Source organism: Macaca nemestrina, chromosome 9 (assembly GCF_043159975.1).
Source record: "Macaca nemestrina isolate mMacNem1 chromosome 9, mMacNem.hap1, whole genome shotgun sequence".
Classification (NCBI taxonomy): Eukaryota; Metazoa; Chordata; class Mammalia; order Primates; family Cercopithecidae; genus Macaca; species Macaca nemestrina.
This window is the reverse complement of record NC_092133.1, coordinates 35,821,076-35,844,327: the sequence shown is the minus strand read 5'-3', so window position 1 is coordinate 35,844,327 and position 23,252 is coordinate 35,821,076. Positions and strand designations below refer to the sequence as shown.

General features: G+C 52.8%; 1 protein-coding gene across 3 annotated transcripts in view; it reads right to left on the bottom strand.

The window, feature by feature from the left end:
• The window catches only part of LOC105478434 (cartilage acidic protein 1), a 165,243-nt gene that overhangs the window by 54,906 nt on the left and 87,085 nt on the right, over positions 1 to 23,252 (bottom strand). For all 3 annotated transcript variants that reach the window (XM_011735721.2, XM_011735723.2, XM_011735722.3), the window contains exons 3-4: positions 16,946 to 17,142; positions 2,357 to 2,493 (exon numbers count right to left, since the gene is read on the bottom strand). In XM_011735721.2, coding sequence (XP_011734023.2) covers positions 2,357 to 2,493; positions 16,946 to 17,142 — 334 coding nt within the window. The remainder of the gene's footprint in view (positions 1 to 2,356; positions 2,494 to 16,945; positions 17,143 to 23,252) is intronic.

Below are 23,252 nucleotides of genomic sequence, written 5' to 3'. Positions count from 1 at the left end.
CAGAAAGGTGGGTGAGTGATGAGGCAGCTGGCGAGAAAGGACAAGCGGATGTTCCGGGTTTGGAGCAGAGAACGAGTGAGGGGTGGAAGGGGAGAGAACAGCACGTGGTGGAGTGGGGGCGGGGCTGAGGCATTTATGGAGCAAAAGGTCTCATACTTGAGCATGCATCAGAGTCACCTGAAGGGCTAGCTGAACCCCAGATTGCTGGCCCCACCCCTGGAGTTTCTGATTCAGTCTGTCTGGAGGGTGGAGTGGGGCAGGGCCTGAGAATGTGCATTTCTAGCAATGCTGCTGCCGCTGGCCCAGAGGCTACACTGAGAACCACTGACCAGGTAGCTAGATTAAAAGGCCTGCCCCAGGTAGGGGCTATGGGGCTAAGGAAGGATGACTAGGGTGAGGGCTGTAATAAAGTTAGAAACTTGTGTCTGCTATCATTTCACCCAGGGGCAGGGCGGCTGAGGGTTAAAAGGCATCTTCATTTTCAGGCAGGCAAGGTTCAATTCCTGGCTTTGCCTGTTGCTTCATGTGTGATCAAGGTCAAGTTGCCTAATTGCTCAAAGCCCGAGTTTCCATATCTGTCAAATGGGATAGTGATGGCATCTACCTTGTTGGTGTCTTATGAGGACTCAGTAGGATGAGGGAGGTAAAGCGTGCAGCACAAGGCATGGCATGTCCCTAGTGTAAGAGGTGTTGGCTGTTACTGTTGTCCTTGCTCTTGTGTTTTCCTGCACCGTGCTGCATTACCCTCTCTCAACTTCCAGGCTGCCCTTGGCCTCTCTCCATTCCTCCCCTGGCAGTCCTCAGGCCCCAGGGATGGCCGAGGCCGTGGCTGGACTCAGAGAGCAACCCTCCTCTGCTGGCAGATTGACTGTAGGGCTTCTTTCTAGTTCTCTGAGGCCTGGGAGACTGAAGTCAGGGGCTGAGCAGGGTGTGAGCAAGCTTCTGGACTCCTGCCTCCTGTGCTGCCATGCCAGGCCATTTTTTTAAATTTATTTTTATTTTTTTTTGCATTTCACATAGTGCCTTTGTCCTGTGGTTAAATGCGTGGGTGTGCAGATGACCTTGTTAGGACAGAGTGCATCTCTTTGTGATTAACCTGCATGCCTCTCCCTCCAGTTCTCTGAGAAGTTGCCCACGTTAGCTGAGTGTCAAAAGCCTTGGTCCTGAACGGGTGAGATGGGAAACCAGGAGGAGGCTGGGAAGAGGCCCCTAACCGTGACCAAGTCTGGCACCCCCCAGCTCCACCCCACACTCTGGGGCTGTTCACAGAGCTGCCTCCCCATCCCCTCCCTCCAGGCAGGAGTCCAGGTGGCACAGATTCAGGTCAGGCTAAATGTGGCTTCACAGCCCAGCTTGGCTTCTCTTCCCAGCACCAGCTTGTTAAGAAATAAATATTTATACCTGGCACCTGCCTTCTCCCAAGGCCTGGAGGCCCCTGCTGTAAAGATTCACACTGAATCCCCAATCCCCTCAGTGCCATCTCAATTCCAAAGTGAGCCAAGCCTCTTGCCCCCGCCCCCAGAATGGGGGCCATAGACTCTCCTGTGGCAGCCGGGCAGCAGCTGGGCCCCTGATTTAGTGATGACTGTTTACAAAGCCAAGGAGGTGGGCGGCAGGGGAGCAGGTGACAGGAGGGATAAATCACCTTTGCAGCAAGCTGCTGGCTCTGGCGAGGCCTGCTGGGACCCAAGCCTGGGTGGGCGGCTGCCCCCTCCTTGGGCAGATGGCTGCAGCGGCTCATGCCCCTTCCCACTCCATCTTTCCTCCCCGTCCAGTTTGGGTGGGGCACCTCTGTGTAGGGTGCACTTACAGGGCATGAAAACGTTGGAGGAGCTATTGATGAACTAAAGTACTTGTATATTGAGGCAACCCTCCCCTCACCTACCTAGGAACCCCTCCATTGGGCCTTCATTTACTCCGTAAATATTTACGAAGGGCCCCACAGCTCAGTGCCTGGCACACAGGAGGCACTTAGTAAATGTTCGTTGAGTGAATGAATGCAGGCAGGATTTACAGCTAGAAGAGGTGGATTTATGTCCTAGCCACACCACTCAACTGCTTTGGGCTCCCATGCAAGTCACTGCTCCAAGCTAGGCTTCCATCCCCACAAGCGTCCTGAGGACACAATGATCCCTTGGCTGGCTTCCTCACTGGTTTCTGGGAGGGCTGCATGGGAGACAGGATGTGAAAGGTACAAAACAATGCATTCTGCAAGTCTTAGTTGTTGGTATTTAGCACCCAATCTATCCAAGACACCGTGGGAGCTGCCACTCTGTCAGGGGATGTCTACACAGTGGCTCCTCTCCTGGCTCTCACATGGCTTCTCCCCAGGTCCCCCATGCACCCCTGTACTCACCTTTCTGTCCACACAGGCCACAGAACGTCCGGCAAAGAGGCTGGCCACCCCACGGGCCACGTTGACCTCATCACTCAGAATGTCTTCCCACCGGTTATTGCGGAACTTGAACAACTTGTCGGTGTATGTGGCCACCCCTGGGGAGAGGAGGAAAGGGAGGGCTGGTGGACAGTGGATCAGGGTCTCGGTTCTGATCTCTGGGTATGTCTCATGGCACCTGCCACAAGGTTCTTGGGACGGGAGGAGGATGGGTCATCTGCGGCAAGGAGGACCTCAAGCAGGTGAGACTCCTCTGTGTTTGGGGAGCACTCAGATGTTTCCAGTTGAGGGAAGAGACTCTGAGCCTCATGAAGATGGCTGGCCCAGGCCTCAGGAACTAGGGAAGAAGTGCCACTGCTGCAGTGTGACCGAGATGACTCTCAGCAGCTGGATTTCATGCCCTGCCCCGTTCTCCTGCAACAGCATCAAGGAGCTCCTGGGACTGCAATACCGTAATATCCAAACTCAACCCAAGATGACTTTTTCTCCAGGTGCTGTCCCTACGTTCTCTACTGGATCGCAGGACCTACCTGATTTGGGTCTCAGAAGAAATGGTTCTGGTTCATGAGTAGGTCTCAGTCCTCCCCGAGGAAGGGGCTGGAAGTTGAGCTCTGACGGGGTGAGAAGTGAGGGGTTGTTCTGCCTGGGGTGTGATGAGTTTGGGCAGCCCTGGGAGGCCCCTGGTCCCAGGACTGGGGAGCCCCAGAAGGCAGTGGTTTTCACCTCTTTTGGATTACTGGCCCCTTTGAGAACTGGAGGGAGGTGAAGGACCTTCAGCTCAGGGAGTCGAAGGTTTGCACCACACAATATGCCATACGTCATTTCAGGTCTATGGCCCTCTGGAGCTCGTTCGTGACTAAGAAGCCTTGTTCTGGGGATGTGGGAATAACTGCTGGTGGCTGAGGCCGCAAGCCCATTCAAGTGACCACTTGAAAGGCAGAGCTCTCTCCTCCACCATCACCCTTAGTTAATTTCTTGTTAATGCAAGACCCCGAGTATTCATAGTTTAGGGGGGGCCTCGTTCTATCCCCTGGGCTGGAGAGGAAACACAGGGAGAGGAGCAGCTGAAGGAATCGGGGAAGGTGAGCTTGAGGAAGAGTGGGCTTGGGGACAGAACCCTGAACTTGACTGTCTGGACCAGGGAGAAGGCAGCAGGCTTAGACTGAGGAGAGACAGCATGGCGCAGGGGCACCAAGAGCTCGGGGTGATGGAAATGATCTGGAGCCCCAGCGTTGGTTCTGCTTGGATTCCACTTCTAGGCTCCAGACTTGAGGCACGCTGCCCAGTATCTCTGAGCCTCGGTTTTCCTACTTGGGAGCGGGGATGATAGTAGTTACAGAAAGTTTACTGTGAGGAATAAATGAGATGATGCACACTAAAGGTTTGAGATAGTCCCCCCACCAAAGTGGTAGCTATTTTTCGACAGAAATGATTTTTCTCATGTTATAGATGAACTACTTTCCAAGGTTCTTTAGAGACATCAGCCCTGCACTGCAGGGGTTCGATGAAAACCAGTGATTCTGTGAGTGGGTGTGTGTGAGGGTGGGAAGTGTGTGAGTGTGAGCATGAGCGAGAGTGAGCATTGTGAGAGTGAATTGTGTGTGTGGATGTGTGAATGAGTGAGAATGTGCAGGAGTAAGAGCCAGCGTGAGTGACAGTAAGAGTGTGTGAGTGGGCTGGTCACGGTGGCTCGTGCCAATAATCCCAGTACTGTGGGAGGCCGAGGCGGGCAGATCACTTGAGCCCAGGAGTACTAGACCAGTCAAGCAACATAGCAAGACCCCATCTCTACAAACCACCCCCCAAAAAAATTAGCCAGGTGTGGTGGCACATGCCTGTAGTCCCAGCTACTCAGGAGGCTGAAGCAGGAGGATCACCTGAGCCCAGGAGGTGGAGGCTGCAATGAGCTGTGACTGCGCCACTGCACTCCAGCCTGGGTGACAGAACAATACCCTGCCTCAAAAAAAAAAAAAAAAATGGTACGAGTTTGTGAAAGTAAGTGTGTGAGAAAAAGAGTGAGCATGAGAATGAGTGTGTAGGTGTGAGAGTGAGACAATGGCTGAGCATGAGTGTGTGTCAGCATGAGTGGGTGTGTGAGTGTGTGTGGTGAGTACACAAGAGTAAGAGTGTGTCAGAGAATAAGAGTGGGCAAGGACGAGTGAGTGTGAGAGAGTGGGCATGAGTGAGTTGAGAATGTGGGCATGAGTAAGAGTGAGTGTGGGCATGAGTCAGAGTGAGCATGAGAGTGGGGATGAGTGAGAGTGAGTGTGAGGGGGTGAGAGTGAGTGTGGGGGGGTGAGAGTGAGTGTGGGGGGATGAGTGAGAGTGTGAGGGGGTGAGTGAGCCTGAGAGGGGAGTGAGTGTGAACATGAGAGGGAGGTGGGTGAGGGGGACAGTGAGTGTGAGGGGGGCGAGAGTGAGTGTGGGGGGTGAGAGTGAGTGTGGGGGGATGAGTGAGAGTGAGTGTGAGGGGGTGAGCATGAGGGGGTGAGTGAGAGTGAGCATGAGAGGGGGGTGGGTGAGAGTGAGTGTGAGGGGGGCAAGAGTGAGTGTGGGGGAGTGAGTGTGAGGGGGGCAAGAGTGAGTGTGGGGGGGTGAGTGAGAGTGAGTGTGGGGGGTGAGTGAGCGTGAGAGGGGGGTGAGAGTGTGGGGGGATGAGAGTGAGTGGGGGGGTGAGTGAGCGTGAGGGGGGGGTGAGAGTGAGTGTGGGGGGATGAGTGAGAGTGAGTGTGGGGGTTGAGTGTGAGAGGGGGGTGGGTGAGAGTGAGTTTGGGGGGGTGAGTGTGAGAGGGGGTGTGTGAGAGTGAGTTTGGGGGGGTGAGTGTGAGAGGGGGTGTGTGAGAGTGAGTGTGGGGGTGGGTGTGAGAGGGGGATGAGAGTGAGTGTGGGGGGTGTGAGGGGAGGTGAGAGTGAGTGTGGGAGTGAGTGTGAGAGAAGGGTGAGTGAGAGTGAGTTTGGGGGGCGAGTGTGAGAGGGGGGTGGGTGAGAGTGAGTGTGGGGGGTGAGTGTGAGAGGGGGGTGGGTGAGAGTGAATGTGGGGGGTAAGTGTGAGAGGGGTGAGTGAGAGTGAATGTGGGGGGTGAGTGTGAGAGGGGGTGGGTGAGAGTGAGTGTGGGGGTGGGTGTGAGAGGGGGTGAGTGAGAGTGAGTGTGGGGGTGTGAGAGGGGGGTGGGCGAGAGTGAATGTGGGGGGTGAGGGTGAGAGTGAATGTGGAGGGTGAGTGTGTGAGGGGGCTGAGAGTGAGTGTGAGAGGGGGTGAGTGAGAGGGAGTGTGGGGGGGGTGAGTGAGTGTGGGGGGTGAGTGTGTGAGGGGGTTGAGAGTGAGTGTGAGAGGGGGTGAGTGAGAGTGAGTGTGAGGGGGTGAGTGAGAGTGAGTGTGGGGGGTGAGTGTGAGGGGGTGAGAGTGTGAGGGGGTGAGTGAGAGTGTGAGGGGGTGAGAGTGAGTGTGGGGGAGTGAGTGTGAGAGGGGGTGAGAGTGGGAGGGGGGTGAGAGTGAGTGTGGGGGAGTGTGAGAGGGGGTTGAGAGTGAGTGTGAGGGGGTGAGTGAATGTGAGAGGGGAGTGAGAGTGTGAGGGGGGTGAGTGAGTGTGAGAGGGGAGTGAGTGTGTGAGGGGGTGAGAGTGAATGTGGGGGGGTGAGTGTGAGGGGGTTGAGAGTGAGTGTGAGGGGCGGTGAGAGTGGGAGAGGGGGTGAGAGTGAGTGTGGGGGAGTGAGTGTGAGAGGGGGTTGAGAGTGAGTGTGAGGGGGTGAGTGAGTGTGAGAGGGGAGTGAGAGTGTGAGGGGGGTGAGTGAGAGTGAGTGTGGGGGGGGTGTGTGAGGGGGTTGAGAGTGAGTGTGAGGGGGGTGACTGAGAGTGTGAGAGGGGGGTGAGTGAGAGTGTGAGGGGGTTGAGAGTGAGTGTGGGGGGTTGAGAGTGTGAGAGGGGGTGAGTGAGAGTGAGTGTGAGGGGAGGTGAGTGAGAGTGAGTGTGGGGGGGTGAGTGTGAGAGGGGGTGAGAGTGTGAGGGGGTGAGTGAGTGTGAGAAGGGGGTGAGAGTGAGGGGGTGAGTGAGAGTGAGGATGAGTGTGGGCACGAGTGAGGTGAGTGTGAGCATAGAGTGTGCGAGAACAGGCGAGTGTGTGTGTGGAAGTGAGCAGATGAGCGTGAGTACTTGTGGGAGTATGCATAGGTGAGGGGAGTGTGTAAGTGACCCTCGACCCCTCAGGTGGCTCCACCCAGGAGAGAACAAAAGGTTTGGTCTCTGAGGGGTCCTCATGCTGCGACCCCCTGAGACTGCAGGACCCACAGGAGCAGAAGCATCATCGGTGGGGTCTGGAGTTGGCCCAAAGGGTCCTCACCCGACAGCAGGGAACCGGCACCCTCTCTCCTGCCTTCTCTCCAGAGAAGCCTGACCCAGGGAGGAGGAGAAGTCCCTTCCGCTGAGTGGAGGCAGACCCAGGAGGCCTGCAGGGCTTGCAGATGGAGACTTCAGCACAGGCCCATTTCTGTGGAGCCCAGAAGGGACCTGCACAGAGCTGCTGTGGCCTGGATGCACGTGGGGGAAACTGGGTTGCGGATTACCGGGACAAAACCACAGGGCCCCGACCCAGTAGACCGGAGTCGCGTTCCACATCTGAGGCTCGTTAGCTGTGAGGCCCGAGGTCTTGGTTTCTTCATCTAAAAGTTGTGGATAACAGCTCTGCCTCCCTCCCAGCATCGTTGTGGGAATTACATGAGAAACGCACATGGAGAGAGTTCAGGGGCAGCTCTGAGACCCCAGGTCCACAGCCCCTCCTCAAAATTCCTGGGAGTCAAATGTGTGCAGGAATTTACATATTTTTCCTTCAGATTTTGGAAAGGTAACACAGTGTACACACCGTTTATTACATAACACCCCCAGCAGGGATGGAGGCAGCACCCTGTAATTAAACACATTAATATTTCTGCAGTGAATTATATGAATATTCACCCTAAGTGGGATAAATAAAGCCTATAAATAGCTCAGATTAGCCCAGGACAGGTTTTGCTATCAATTGAATTTCCCACAAAACTTAAAAAATGGACTTGAAGTGTTCAGAGGGTTCTGGAATTCAGGGCTCTCGAGAAGGGACTTGGACTTAGGCCACCATCATCATGGCTGTCCTGGAGGCAGTGGCAGGCTTGCTACTGCTTCCAGATGCCTGGGAGCCTCTGCAGATAGCCCCTGCAGGCTTCCGGGTCTCCAGCCCTCACCATCAGCAAGCAGCCCTTGCCCATCTCTGCCCAACCAGGGCCCCTTTAGATGCTGTACCTCCAGCTAGCATCATCCCTGAGATGCCTGGGTCACACCCCACTGAAGCCTGGGCCGGCATGGAGTCGGGGAGAAAATGGGTGTGGCAGCTGGGGTTCTGCAGAGCTCTGATGGACACCTCTGGATTCAGTGAGAGAAATTTCTCAAGCTCCCAAGTTCCCGCCTTAGCTATCTAGAGGAGAAACTAGGTCTAGGGTGACTCTGTCCCCCTCTGTTTGACTTCTCACCTCCAGTTCCTCCTGTCCACCTCAGGCAGAATTTCCCAAAGTGTGCTTTGTGGGACTCTGGTCTCTATGAGGAGCCTGGAGAAAGGACTCTGTGATCATGTGAGCTTGGGAAAGACGGCACACTCACCCACCTCTTGGAGATTCCCCCTGGACATTGATCTATTAGAATGTCAAGAACTCCTGCAATGAATTACCTGTTTAATTTTATTTAACCCAGCCTTTCCCAAATGTTCCTTGGCCATGGAACCCCTTTTTGTAGACCACCTCGTAGCGCCCTGTGTAACTGGTGCTGTCCTTAGCAAGTTGCTGTCCTAAGGTGCTGATGTCTGGTCAGGCTCAGAGCTTTTCAGCCAGAGGTGTTAGGGCGCCTGTGCTGTTGGCCTCTCCCACTCTTCAGCCTCCTGGCTCCTGAGCTCAACAGGGGTGCCCAGAAGAATAAACTAATTAAGGTAAAATGTGCAACAGCCATGCAGAGCCTTGTAGATCATAAATGGGAACGGCAAAATCAATGGCAGCCCTTCTGCAGGCAGAGGCCTGGAGGCCTGGGCGACAGGAGAGATGGGAGCCTGTGATTTAGGAAGAGCAAACGCTCTGGCAGCTGCAACCTGGGTAATTAGGTGTGTCAGGAAGACAGATAAACAGCGAGCTGTGCGGGTCGATGGCACAGGCAATAAACACCCAGCACTGGCCCCTGGCCCATGTCAGCATGCAGTCCTGCCTTCTGGCTCCTTGTAGCTGCACAAGAACTGCACTCTGCCCTGGGGTCCCTCATAAGAGGGTGGGGGCAGCTGTTTGGGAAGAGGTGAGGTGAGGAAGAGGAGCAGGAGAGAGGTATTCTCTTGAGTCCCCTGGGGAAAGACACGGAGAAGGTAGAGGCCTGGGAGAAACAGGAGGGCATCTGGGGCAGGGCAGGGGGCCCTTGAGTCACAGCCCCCATGAGAGGCAAGTCTGGGGATTCCCATTTCCACCCCGATTCTGGCATCTTGGCATTAAAGGAGCCTTGAAGGTCTCAGAGTCCAGTAGAACCACCATTTGCTGCCAGGAGGCCAGAGGGAGGGGTCTGTGGGTGAGGCTCAGGTGCCCACCATGCCCTGCAGGGGGCCAGGTGCTACACCAGATGCCGTGGGAGGCCAGGGGAAGTATGCCTTTGTCCCTGACTAGGGGCTTTTAGAGTCCACCCACACCATCAGGGACAGGTAAAGGAGATACCAGGAGACAGTCATGAAATGAATGATACTGCCATGTCTATAGCACTTGCCAGGTGCCAGGAAATTCACATATATTCACTCATTAACCCTCACCACAACCCCTCAAGGTGGGTACTATTTTCATGACCCCTTTACACATGAAGTGCCTGGGGCATGAGAGAGAAGGGGACTTTCCTAAGATTCCATAGCTGGCAGAGCCCAGCAGGGCAGAATTGCACAGTATGTCGGGAGATGCGTTGAAATCAGGATGGAAGAGGTCGCTGTGATCAGGGAGGGCTTCATAAGGGAGGAGGCACCTGAACTGAGACTGAAGGGTCAGAGTAACAGCACTGCACTCTACAGTTTAGGCAGGATGGCAAGAAAAAGGCACAGAGGGGACATTGAGTTTGCCTGGGGAGGGGGGTTTGTGCAGGTGGAGGAGGAGAAGCATGACAGGGTGGGGGAGACCCAGTACTGAAGGCAAAGGGGCCATTGGTGGCTTCTGATATGGGGAAAGTCAGGGGAAAACAGTGTTTCTGGAAGATTAAGTTGGCAGGGGAGTGAAGGGTGAATGTGCTAGTGAGGGAGAAAATGCAACGAGTGGCCACTTTTGTAGGAGCTCAGGCTTGATCAGGATGGGGAGGAAGCACCGGTGCAGGAGGGGTTGGCTGAGTGTGGCCGGCAGAGTGAGGGAGCTGTCCAAAATGTGGAAACAGTGACCCAAGCAGGGATGCTGAGCTCGCTGGCGGTGAGCAGGAGCCTGGCTTCAGACAGTTTTGATTTAAAGTGACCACAGGGTGGCCAAGAGGTCACTGGCTATGAGGCATGACTCTTTACAGAGTAGTGAGTCTGGAGCTAGGGAGAAGGGAAAGGCCAGGCCATAAACAGGGTCGCTTGAGTCCCGGGGAGAAACCACATTTGGGACAGAGAAGGAGGCATCAGAAGACTAGAAAAGGGGAATAAGAGGGCACCTGGAGGCCGGGCGCGGTGGCTCAAGCCTGTAATCCCAGCACTTTGGGAGGCCGAGACGGGCGGATCACGAGGTCAGGAGATCGAGACCATCCTGGCTAACACGGTGAAACCCCGTCTCTACTAAAAAAATACAAAAAACTAGCCGGGCGCGGTGGCGGGCGCCTGTAGTCCCAACTACTCGGGAGGCTGAGGCAGGAGAATGGCGTGAACCCGGGAGGCGGAGCTTGCAGTGAGCTGAGATCCAGCCACTGCACTCCAGCGTGGGTGGCAGAGCGAGACTCCGTCTCAAAAAAAAAAAAAAAAAAAAAAAAAAGAGGGCACCTGGAGCCACTGGGAGCATGAGGTTGTGTCATAAAGGATTCTCCCTAAGGATCACTGGATTGGAATGCCTCCTCCCCAGGGGGCTTTCCCCACCTGGGAGATGGTCTGTCTCATGGTCTGGTATTGGTGGTAGAGAGAAGGGTGCACAGGTTTTTGTGGCAAGACAGAGGCCTCAGCCTCCAACCTCATTCATCAGGCAAACAGCAGGGCTGGGGAGGTAGCCGGCAACATCGCTCCCTCTAGGTGGATCTTGGGCAACTCATGAACTTGTGTTTTTCTGATCTGTAAAATGGAATGAGAATGGCCACCTATTCATCAGGTTGTTGTGAGGGTTAAATTAGATAATGTACGTAAAGTGCTGAGAACAATACCTGGCACATGGTAAGTTAAATAAATAGTAACAACACCATCACCATCACCACCATCATCCAGGAAATCACAGCACATGACCACAGCAGATCCTCAACTCAGGAGGCAACTGTGATGTTAAGTATAAAAGGCTTTATAAGACTTAGTCAATGGAAAACCAGCAAGACAGTGATGGCTCCAGGGGAAGAAAGAACACATTCAGTCAAAGGACATTTTCAAAGAGGAGCCCAGGCTGTGCTGGGTCCCTGATGTAAATGCTGACCCCAGCCTTCCTTCCCCCATCCCAAGGTGAAGAGGGAAACCTGATCAGCTCCCGCCAGGCACTTTGCCCACATCAGCTCCTTCAGTGCTCTCCGAAGCAGTGCCAGGAAGGTGGAGTCTTCATTTCACAGAGAGAAACTGGGGCTCAGAGGGTTAGGTCATTTGCCTAAGGTTGCACAGCTGTTGTGAGGTGGTCTGTCTGTTGCAGAGCCCCCTCTCATGTTATTAAAGAGCTGGGTCACTCATGGGAGGCAGTCCCAGCTCCCAAGGGTCCTTGTTAGGACCATGGGAATGGCCTCTGGGGTCCCATGTTCCGTATTGTGCTGCTTTGGCCCATGCTGGGAGAGCTGCAAATGAGGACTTTGCATCCAAGTAAAATCTGGCTGGGGGATCAGGAGACCCTAGAATCCATTTTAGGACCTAGAGAATCCTAGGAAAAGAGGGTGGAGCCATAGGGCCATACATCTCAGACTTTGCTGGGTTCAGGAAGCTCCTGGAGATTAAATTCAGATTCTGGTTTCGGAGGTCTGTGGTGGGGCCTAAGAGTCTGCATTTTTAAGAGCGCCTGGCTGATTGCCATGCTTATGGCCCATGCGTCACACTTGGAGTAGTGAGGTGCAAAATATCTGGGTACAGTTGGAACTGGGACTAGGTGGAGGAGCTGCCCGACCAGGGGTGCTTCTCTCAAGATCAGTCAGCTCCTCTGCTGTGAAGGCAGAAGAGGCTGGAAGTACCACCCATCCAAACACCCTTCTCTTTATCGAGGTGACTGACGCTCCTTCTCCTCTCTAAGAAGTTACAAGAACCTCTGCTGAAGGCCTCTTTAAGTATGACATAGAGCCCCCCCCACAAAAAAGTGATAAATCCAAGTCCATAAAAATGAAAATGTTCCACATTACAACATCCACCAAGAGCAAAGACAAAAGAAAAAAAAGACAAACAAGGGAAAAGTATCTTCAACTTGTTCTATAGACAAAGGGCTAATTCCCTAATTTATAAAGAGCTGTTACAACTCAATAAGGAAAAGACCAATAATCAATACAAAAATAGGCAGAGGCTATGAGCAGACAAGAGATCCAAATATATAAAAATCTTCTCAGTCTCCTTCATTTTAACAAAAATGAAAATTAAAACTGTACTTAGATATCATTTTTTCCCTGTCAGATTAGCAAATACTGTAAAAATAGATGAAATATTGTGTTGGGGGTGTTGGAAAGGGCTTGCTTGCATATTTGGTTGATGGGAACGTCCTGAGCAGTGGCCCTAGGAAGGACAATTTGGCAGTGGCTATGAAAACTACACATGTATATTCATTTGAGGCAGTAATTCTATTTCTACGAACTCACAAACATGCCTGCAATTGTGGGAAATGGCATGTGGTACAAACTTACTCATTTGGTAGCATGCTTTGTAAGGGCGAAAGGCAAAACCTGACTGCAAGTAATCTTTCATCAATAGAAGACCAATTAAATTAATGGCACAGTGGAGTACTATACAACCATAAAAAGAATGAGAAAGCTGTCTGTGTACTGCCATGAAATCAAATCCAAACTGCATTGTTAAATGAAAAGAGCAAAGAGTGGAACCATGAGTTGGGCATGCTGTTTATGTAGGAAGGAGGGAGACACATAAATTATTTGAGCAGTACCCCACACATAGCAGATCTTCAATCATCATTTTGTGGAACTGAATGCATGAAAATACATGAAAATCCTGTAGGGGCTCACAGTTCACACTGAGCCATTTGCTACCCATGCTTCTGTTCGTTACCCCAGGCCAGCCCATGTGGGTGGGAGTGCTCAGGGCTATTCATTGAAGCAGCAGGGGTGAGCTAGTGTGTGATCCCCCAGGGGATGGGCTCTGACCAGGAGCTGCAGAACATCCTAGGTTCCTGGATATGGAGGTGAGGTATCGGCACCTGCCTCTTGTCCCCCTGCATCCTACACACTCTCCTACCTGGTTTCCCTGAGTAGTGTTGCCTGAGATGCTACTCAGTGGCTTGTATTTTTCCAGGCTGGTGAAGCCATAAGCTGGTTTCCTGGCCCAGGCTGTCCTGGGATGGTGGTCAGTCTTCCTCCTTCTCCTTTCCCTTACCCACTTGCCAATTCTCAGCCCTTGACCCAGGCCCACTGGGCCCCTCATCTGCATGGTGTTATACTGCGGTCCTTTTCTCTTTGCTCCCACGGTCTCTCCTTCCCACAGGCCAGGAGAAAGGCCTGTGGACCTCTGCCCATGACACTTTGAGTGGCTCTGGCTTTCTTCAGAGCCACAGGACTAAAACAGCTATTGTGTGGAGTGCTTATTAAGTCCTGGGCACTGTAATAAGTGCTTTCATCCACTATCTCAGGTGTTCATTCAAAAATATGTATTTAATGCTTACTAAGTGACAGGCACTCCTTTGGATCTGGACTATAGCAGTGAACAAGACACTCCCATGGAACTAAGACCCTGGTAGGAGAGATGGACAACAAACAAAAAATCGCTTATTTTCAGATAGTGGTCAGTACTGTGAAGGAAAATAAAGCCAGTTAAGTGCACAGAGGGTAATGGGGCTACAATTTTAGATAAGGGGCTCAGGAAAGATCTCACTGGAGGAGGGGCCTGAATGAAGGAGTGAGCCTGGAGAACATCAGTGGGAAAAGCGTTTCAGATAGAGGGAACAGCAAGTACGAAGGCCTCAGGTGGGAAGGCAGTGAGTAAGAGGAACAGTGGAGGAAAGAAGATCAGAAAGGCAACCTGGGTCACATAGGAGGGGTGCTGGAGGTGATGGGAAGGGCTTTGGATATGGAGCCACTGGCGGGAATTGAGCTTAAGAAGTTGGCGTGATTTTAGACGAGGGAGTTGAGGCTGAGAGAGGTCAAGTAACCTGTCCAAGGTCACACAGTAACTAAGGGGCAGACCCCAGGTTTGTACAGAATGACTCCCCCAGGATGTTGTTGGAATGCAGGGTGCTCGCCCTCTTCCAGGAACTCCAATGCTACCATCCCAAAGGCTGGCCAAGGGAGGAGAGAGGGACCATGCTTCCACAGGTTGCTCCAACATCCTGGCACATGCCAGGGGCACAGCCAAATGCCATGGGCATGCCTGGGCTGGTTGGGGGCCCCTGGAGAGTGGGCAGGGTGGCAATGGCTGAGTGCCATGCCAGCTGGGCCCAAGGAAGTGCTGACACAGCACAATGTCCCTGCTCCACACCCTGCCCATTGCCGATGAATCAATGGGATCACTCAACTGAAAAATTAACTCAAACCCACAGACATCCCTGAAACCCATAGAAGGTGGCCAGCACTGAGGCTGCTGGGCACTGTTGCCTTACCCCCACCCCGGGGGCTGGCTCTGGCCTCTCCCAGTGCACACTTATGGCCTCGATCTCAGGAACTCAGGGCCTTTCTGGCGCCTCCACTGTGCCTGCCTTTCTTGACTTCCCTCAGTTGGCAAACCCTCTCTCAGGCCCAACAGCTCACGCCTGTCTGTTCTTCCTGGGATTTATTTATCAAATTTTAACTTAGCTCTTAGGATGTGTAATGTCTGACTGGGGCCGAAGGGGGCCACAACATGAACGATACAAGGTTTTGCCTTCAAGGAGCTTTGAGTACAGGCAGGGGATTGGGAGAGGGGACTCAGATACCCAGAGAAACGCAAGGCTGTGTTGAGGATAGAGTGTAAACTTCATGAGGGCAGGATTTTTGTGTTTTATTCACTGAGGCATCCTCAGTCCCTAGAATAGTAAGTGCTCAGTAAATATTTGTCCAATGGATGAATGCATTAATAAATGAGTAGGATTGTTGTGAGGCTGAGCATGAAACTAGCATGATTCTGAGGTAGTGGCCTTCCATCTTGGTGTATGGGGAATTGCCTGGAGGTCTTTACCATCTGGTGACTGCATCCCACTCCTAGAGATTCTGATGGGATTAACTGGAGTGCCGCTTAGCTGGGATTGTTGAAAGCTCCCCAGGTGACCCTAATGTGCAGCCTGGGCAGGGAACCAGGGCTCTGGGATTCACAATGCAGCACTCTAAGAGCGTGGGAGGGGCTGCTGCTTCAGAGACACCTGGTGGCTGCCACAGCAGGTGCTCTGTGCTTGGTGAATAGGGGATGGTCTGTCCCCTTCCTCTGGCATCTGCTTGCTGAGCCCACACTTCCACAGTTCTCCTTGCTCCAGCTTCCCAGCCTCTGGGAGACTTCCTGGGGACTCACCCCTTCTGCAGGCATCCCTTGACACTGCTCCCTTTCTGACCTTGTCCCACATTAAAGAGTTGATCAGCCCATCAATTAATTGTGTCCTAATCCAATCTTGGCTTGGCTGGAGAGAGGGCAGTAAATCCAGCTGCATAATCATGCCCTGATATTTGTGTAGGGATAATTACTATCTCTCAGGCCTCACTTGGTGGCAAGATGAGATGAAAACCCATAAAACACCACTCAGGGCTGTGGCTCATTGTTTCTTGGCTGCATGAGGCTGGCTGCCAGCCAGACAGCACTGCCTGCCCCTGCCCCTGGCATGAGCCCTAACCTCTTCCCCTCCCATTCATGCAACTGCAGGACTCAACATCAGGGGCAGTCTAGGGGCTGGATCCTGGCTTGGGCTCAACAACCAATAACGGTAATGTCGTGGCTCAGGGGAAAGCCAGTGTATATGTGTCAGGGTGGGGAGTGGAGCACAAGGAAGGTGGTCCTCATAGCCAGGCAGTTACCGGCCTCCAGGAGGCTGGGAGGTCCAGGATGATGACTGCTCAAGTCTGAACCACAGAGCTTCATCCAAAGCAGACCCGAAAGAAGGCTGCCTTCTGGAGGAGCCCACTGCATATTCAGCCTGGCCCCACAGGGACACAGGGCCCTACATCCCTCACAGTGTCCCTTATCTCGGGACACTGTGGCCTGGGACTTCCACAGAGATGTTACAGCCCCACAGGCCTGAGATCCTGAGATCTGAGCCTGAGAAAATGCAAGCATCAGGGGTGGGAAACCACCTTGATCTGCTGCCACAAGGGCACAGCCCCCAAATCATGAGACACTGAGCAAGCACTGCAAGCTAGGCTCTCCAAGAGGCAGTGAGGACACAGGGTTGAGGAAAGCTGTAGAGCATCTTGATTAAGAGGATGGATCTGGAGTCAGACTCCTGGGTTTGAATCCTGGGACTTACAAGCTGCGTGGCCTTGGGCAAGTCAGGTAACCTCTTTGTGCCTCAGTTTCCTCAATTGTACAGTGGCATTTACCAGTACCGAGGTGTGTGAGGCCTAAATGAGATAATTAATGTAAATGCTTATATCAGGGTCTGACACACAATAGGTGCTACTTAAGTATTAACTGTTATTATTGTCACTGTCATTTAGCCTTCTGGGCATCAATTTCCCTCATCCATTCCTTAGCACGCAGGACCTTGTTACTCAAAGTGTGGTCTCTGACCCAGAGGCATCGTCATCATAGCCTGGGAACGGGTCAGAAGTGCAGGGTCTCGGCCCCACCCAGACCTGCTGAATCAGTCTGCATTTGCACAAGACCTCTAGGGGATTCGGATGCACACTTCAGTTCGAGAAGCTCCTGCAAGAAAAGGCTCCATGAACTCAAGGTCTCTCTTCTATACAGCTGTATCCTCAGCACCTCTAGGCTGGCATAGTGTAGGTGCTTGGCAAGAATTTGGGGAGAGGGGTGAGGAGGGCTCACATTAGGAGGTGGTGGTGGGGATACTCAGTCTGAGGGAGAGCCTCCGTCTCTGCTCACCCTGTCCATCTCCAGGCCCAGAGTTCAGGAGATGAGACCTACAGGCTCAGACGCAAGAGAAGAAGTTGTTCTGGGACCCAGAGAGGTCCTGCGGCAGCAGGGGGCAGTGCCTAGGGGGACGATGACAGTTGCCTGAGGAAGGGCCAGGGTTCCCACGGCCCTCCCCAAGTTGGTGCTGGGAGGGAGAAGATGGGAAGCAGGAAAAGACCTGAGCCCCAGCCCTTACCCGAGAAGGCGTTATTGGTGTTGAGGAAGTAGATCTCCTCCCGGCCGTCGCCGTCGATGTCGCAGGCTGTGACCCCGATGGCGTTCCCCTGCCGGTCCCGCAGCGCGTAGTAGGGTGAGCTGCGCTCGTCGACCGCGATGTTCACCAGCCGCTTCTGGGCCCGGTCGTACTTCAGAACCAGGTTGGGGCCATTGTACCTGGAGGAGGAATGGGGAGGGGATGCTGGAGAGGAGCCGCTGGGCCCACCCAGTCCCATCCGACCAGTACAATGGGTTGGGAGTCCTCCCGGACACGCTATGAGGCAAGTCAGCCCCAGAGTGTTCCTGGGGAACCCAGCCAGCCTTGCCTCACGGAGCCCTGAGTGTTGAATGAGTGTCCATGAATCAGATTCGGGCTCGGGTGCAGTGATAGTCAGCAGGGGCCATGTGGGACACCATATAAGCAGCTGGGTGGTGGAGGGAAGTGGGAACCACGGACAGACCCTTCCCACAGGCTCCACTGAGGAAAACAAAGAACTTCCTGACGCTCATCTTGCCCATTTCAATGCAAAAGGCACTTTCACATTTATGATCTCATTAATTTAAATTTAACAATCAAGAGAGGTAGGCATGTATTAGTAACCCGTTTTATGGATGAGGCAACCGATGAGGTTTATCAGGGAAACTGAGGCTCAGAGAGGCTGAATGCCCTTTCCAAGGTAACACAGCCTAGGAAGTGTCAGGTGCTGGGAGTTGAACCAAGGCCCTTTCTATCCTGAGTCCCGAGTCCCTGTGTGAATGAGCCCTGGAGGAGCAGGAGGCTTTGTTGTTGAGGTTTGAACAACTCTCCTGACAAAGTCACCGCATTTAAACAGAGGGATGAAATTAGCCTCTCAGTTGGGAGAACACGAACATGTCTAAAGTTATTAGACAGACCTGCTGGATCTTTTTCTAAGAACTCAAGACAAAAGGTTAAAAGCCATCACTACTTATCTCTCCTCTGTCTCACTCTCCTGCGCCTGCAACTCCCTCCTCGCTGTACTGAAGCCCAGGCACGTTCTTGCCTCAGGGACTTTGCACATGCTGTTCTCTGCCTAGGATGCTGTTCCTCCAGACATCCACACTGCTGGCTCCCACCTTCATCTCCCTTAAACCTTTGCCCCCCTGTTCCTTCTCAGTGAGGCCTTGCCTGCACACGCTCCAAAAATTAGCAACCACCCCCACCACTGCACCACCACCCTGTTCTCTATCTCTCACTAATGCTCTCTTCCCAGAGCTCTGACCAACAGCTAACAATTCCATATTCTCATTTACCTCTTCCTTCTCTGTCTGGTCCCATTAGAATGTCAGCTCCATGAAGGCAGAACTTCTCGTCTGTTTTGTTCCCCAGTGCCTAGAACCATGCCTAGCATTCAACAGGTGCTCAATAAATATTTATTGGCTAATTGAATGAATGAAAGCTCAGAGCTCATGTCTGAATCATAAAAACTCAGGTGTCCCATGGTCGATTTCTTTGCATCACCCTCCCATATGGAGAAAACAAGGGCCCTGCAGGAAGTCAGCGTGCCCAGGGTCACATCCCAGGCAGCACAGAAATGAATGTCTGAGGCCTCTTCCTGCCCACTGGGAGCACCAGCTTGCCAGATTCTCCCAAAGAATGGAACAGACCGCATCCACAGGGTCCCCCCACCTCTTCCTATGTTTCAGCCTGAATGTGCACATTCAGAGGGAAATGCAGACACTGGCTCTGGAGGGCCCCCAGCTAGGAACACCCAGGGAGGGCAGGAAGAGCTCTCCAAGGTCTTCAAGAGAAATCACTTCTTTCTTTCCTGAAACAAATCCAGTCTGGCCCGCTGCACCATCCCAAGATGCAGAAGCCAGTGAGGTTTAGGGGATGCTGAGCAGCTGGCTGGGCGCCTTCTGGCCCCCACAGGGTGTGAAAGGAGAGACAGAGCTCCTGGGGGCTGAGTCAGCGCCCGGTGATGGGAGTTAGCGCCTTAGACACCTTGACGAAGAGCGTCTGAGGGCTGCATGTCCAGGGTGTAGCATGACCTATGGAGATGTGTCTAGCCAAGGGCCAGGGGAGACAGGCACTTGGGTTCCAGAACTGTCAGCAGCTGGCTCCAGTGCTCGGGGACAGGAAGTGCCTGTGAGGGCTGAACACGAGTCTTGCAAGCCTTGGGGTCTTCTGCTTTTCCATCACTACTGCACCTTGTAAGATGGCTGTATTTGTGGAGTGCTTGGCCTTGTTAAAAGCACCCTCAAGTGCACGGTCTCCCTTGAGCGCCACACCGTCTCAGAAGGAAGGCAGGCAAAGCATTTTTCCAGAAAAGGAAACTGAAGTGAGGTCCAAGGTTACACAACTTGTTAGTGGCAGCGCTGGGCCTCTGTGTCTTCAGGGTCCAAACCCCAAGTTCTTTCCGTACTGCCTATGATGCCAGCACTCTCAGGCTTGTTCATTTTTCCCCCTGGCTGCCTCCCACAAAGTAGTGCCCCTGAGAAATGCCTGAGAATTTCATGGAGATGTAGCTGGCGAAGATTACCGTAGTCTTACATTTCAATAGCACTTTACACTTTACAAAGCACTTTCTCATCCTTGGGCTCATTTACTTCTTAAAGTTCCTAGCTCTGCCAGAGATGAGGTTGGTGGCCTTGGGCTGGTCAGTTCTCTCTAGGCTCTGCATTTCTCTTCTGTGAAATGCAAGAGTTGGACAAAATCTGAGGGTCATGACATGTGTGGTAAAAGGCAGCCCCGGGGGCCCGCTGCTCTGTTCAACTAGAGCATCTGTGTGTTAATGCATTTTGTTTTATGCATCACATTCCACAATACGTTGTTTGAACAAGGGATTCCAGAGCTGGAGTTTAAAAGCCCCTGGACTCTGTGGGTCCGTGAGTCTCACTAACCTTATGAGATGACCAGAGCAGGCGCCCCCTGTCCCAGGCTGTGGCTGAGAAGCCACCACATAAACCCAGCACTGACACCCTTCCTCTGTGCCCCTGCCCCTTGGGTCTCCTAGAATGTCTTCACCACCCCCTGAAGCCAGCTCCCAGTGCGAGGTGAGGGATCAAGGCCTCCTCACATGTTGGAGTCCAGTCCTTCTGCCCTGAATCTGGAGTAGCTGGGGTACACACAAGGTCCCTGCACCATGGTAGTAACCCCGGAAAGGCAGTTGTCCCTGGCTCTCTCTTCTTTAAAGAGTTTTGAGTGCCAGTTCCAGCGGTGAGGTTGCTAGTTTGGGTCAAATTCTTTGATCTGTTACAGAGTGAGCACACACCACAAAGGCTTCCCTAAACCCATGTGGTAGCTTGGGATGCATCCTGACACTCTGCCCCTCATCTCCCCCAGCCCCCACTGCCTCCCAGGACTACAGATACAAAGCCAGACCAACAGCTCCTAGGTTGGGTTCTTGGCACCCCATGGTGCAAGGCCACCGTAGTGCCTGGAGTTGCCACTCCCTCCTTTCACCCAGGCTGCTCTCTGCTGAGTCTGCTGGACCAACACTCAGAACCTCTCACAATCCCCCAAGAAAACCAGGAGAACCAGCCTTCTTCCCTCCCCCACTTCTTCTTGAGGCTGACGCTCCTGTTTGCTTCCTCACCATCCCCTGAGTGTGCTCTGCCCTTTCCAGCTCCTGTGGTTTTGCTCAGCTGCAGCGGTCCCCTCCCACAGGGAATGCTCTTCCCACCTTCTCAGCCTCCCACGAAGCCTGCCCCGACTGCCCCTGCTGGATGTGACCTTCTCTTCTCTGGAAACCCACAGCATTTTGCACCTTGGTTATTGCTGTGCGGCCAGAATTGTTTGTGTTCCAACATCACTTTCCTCATTAAAACGTGCTTCTTGAGCTCAGGAAGCATGTGGAGTGGATGCATCTCTGCATTTGCTGTGCCTGGAGCAATGCTTGGCACAGAGTAGGTGCTTAACAAATGTCTATTTGATGCAAGAACGAGTGAATCAGTGGGTGAATGAATGAATGAATAAAAATAATCATGGGTAGCATTAGCAGAGCAGCCACTGCGTGCTGAGAGTTATGCTAAGTGCTTTGTACCCACTGTCTCATTCCATCCTCACAACGATCCTAGGACATGGGTCTTATTAACACCCCATTTCACGACGTGGAGACTGAGGTTCAGAGGTTAGATGACTTGCCCACTGTCACGCTGCTGGCAGTCCCCACGCTGACGAGCCTGAGAAGCTGGGTGTGAGCTATGTGGGCTTACACACTTTCTCTGACACCTGTCAGAGACTTTTGGGCACTTTTATAAATTCTGAAGACTTCAAAGCTCAGTTAAATGGAGCCAGGAAGTGGGGCAAAGTCCCACGTTTTGAAGCAGCTATGGCTTCCCAAACGATGGGCCAGCAGGCAGGGGTGACGGGCTCAGTGGAACTGTAAAATCTGCTTGAGAGACGCCATCAAAGGCACAACCGACCCGTGCTGTGAGAACCATCCCATTTTGGTGCCAGTTCACTGGGACAGCACCACTGTGGGGACAGCAGGGTCCTGGGTTTTGCCGAGAGCAGCCTGGGGGTGGGGTCCTGGCCCTGCCACCTCCTGGCTCTGGCCCCAAGCTTGTCCCTCGGTTCTTCTAAGCTTTGGCTTCTGCATCTGGAAAGGGGGCTGCTGCATACCTCGCAGGACGGCTGTGAGGATGAGGTGCCGGAATGTGTGTGACAACACTTTGTAAACTGTGAGGAGTTACACAATCAGAAGTTCTTATCATTATTTAGAAAAACAACAAACCCGGGGCACAATCTCTCACTCTCCAGTGATCATGTTGATATTTCCAAACACACTCCAGCATTTCTTGTCCCCAAATATCCCACCCTCGGTAGCTCATCCCCTGCAGGTATATTTCTTTATTCCCATGTAAAACCAAACTTCTCTCTCCACTTTCCTGCTGCCTATTTGCCCCACCCCCATCCACCTTCCTACCCCAATTCTGACACAGCTTTTCCTGCTACTGTCATGGGTAGCACCCCACCCACATCTCGGGGTGCCCTTTTCTGTCCTCATGCCCCTCAGCCTCTCAGCTGTATCTGGCATAGTTGTTGCTCTCTCTGCCTTTTCCCCACCGCTGTCTTCTGAAAGCACTCTCCCCTCTAGGCCGAGGAGGCCACCCTCCTCTGTTTCCTGCTCTCTGGCTTCCTCTCCTTTCCCCACCATAATTCCTTCTTCCTCTCCCTTCCCTTTTAATGTTGGAGTCCCCAGGCCAGGTCCTGGGCCTTCTCTTCTTTCTCTCCCCTTTCACTAGGGGATAACATTATTCCCCTGACTGACAATTCCAAATTTATACCTCCAACCCAAATCCCCAGTCCCAGGTCAAATGCATATCTCTGACTGGCTACCTGACATCATCCTTTGGACGTCCACTGCTACCTCTAATAGAACATGTTCAAAGTGGACCACTCCACCCCTCCCTCCCACAAAGGAACACCCAAGTACTAAGGCCAGGAACCTGCATCAGCCTTGGCTTTCCCTCCCCTCTGTCTTCGCCTTTCATTAATAGGCCCATCCTGTCGTTTCTACTTCCAAAAATGTTTCACAAATCCTTTCTCTTCTTTCCTCCTCCACTGCCACCATCTCTGGGCAGACACCCTTCTCTGTTTCCTCACTTGACTCTCCCCTAATTTAATTCCCCTACACTGTAGCCAGGGGCATATTTTTTACTGCATAAATCAGATCGTAGCTAAAACCCTTTGGTGGCTTCCCATTGTATGGGAATGAAACCCAGACCTGTGATCACTCCTGGCCTCACAGTCCGCTTGGTCTGCTCCCCTACCTCATTGGCTTCCTTCTGCCACAGGGTCTCCTTTCAGCTCCTTGAATTCTGGCAGGTGCTTCCCAACCCAGCGCCCTCTTGCGGAATTGCTCCTGCCACCCAGCACACTCCTTCTCATCCTTCAGCTTCCTCTTCAGAGGCTCCTCAGAGAGATCTCCCTCACTGGTATTCTTATCACTGCATTCAGCACTTATTCCTGTTTCTTCACTTATTTATTGCCTGTCTCTTCCAGTAAACTATAAGCTTCCTGAGTTAAAGACTGTGTCTGTTTTCTTCATTCCTGTCTCCCCATCATCCAGTCCATAGTGAGCACTCAATAAACCACCGCAGAGCGAATGGAAGAGACGAAGCCCGTGGAAGGTATAAAGAGCTGAACAAAAGTTTGATTGGGCCGCCAATCTCTTGTTTGGTCTTTGACTCTACACTTTCATCAGTTCCCAAAATATTAATACATGTACAAACATAGTCATGAAAAAGAGCTTTCAGCACCAAACAATTGGTGTCCTGGGTAAGGGGGAGAGAAAACAACAAATGCTGTAGTTATGGAGGAT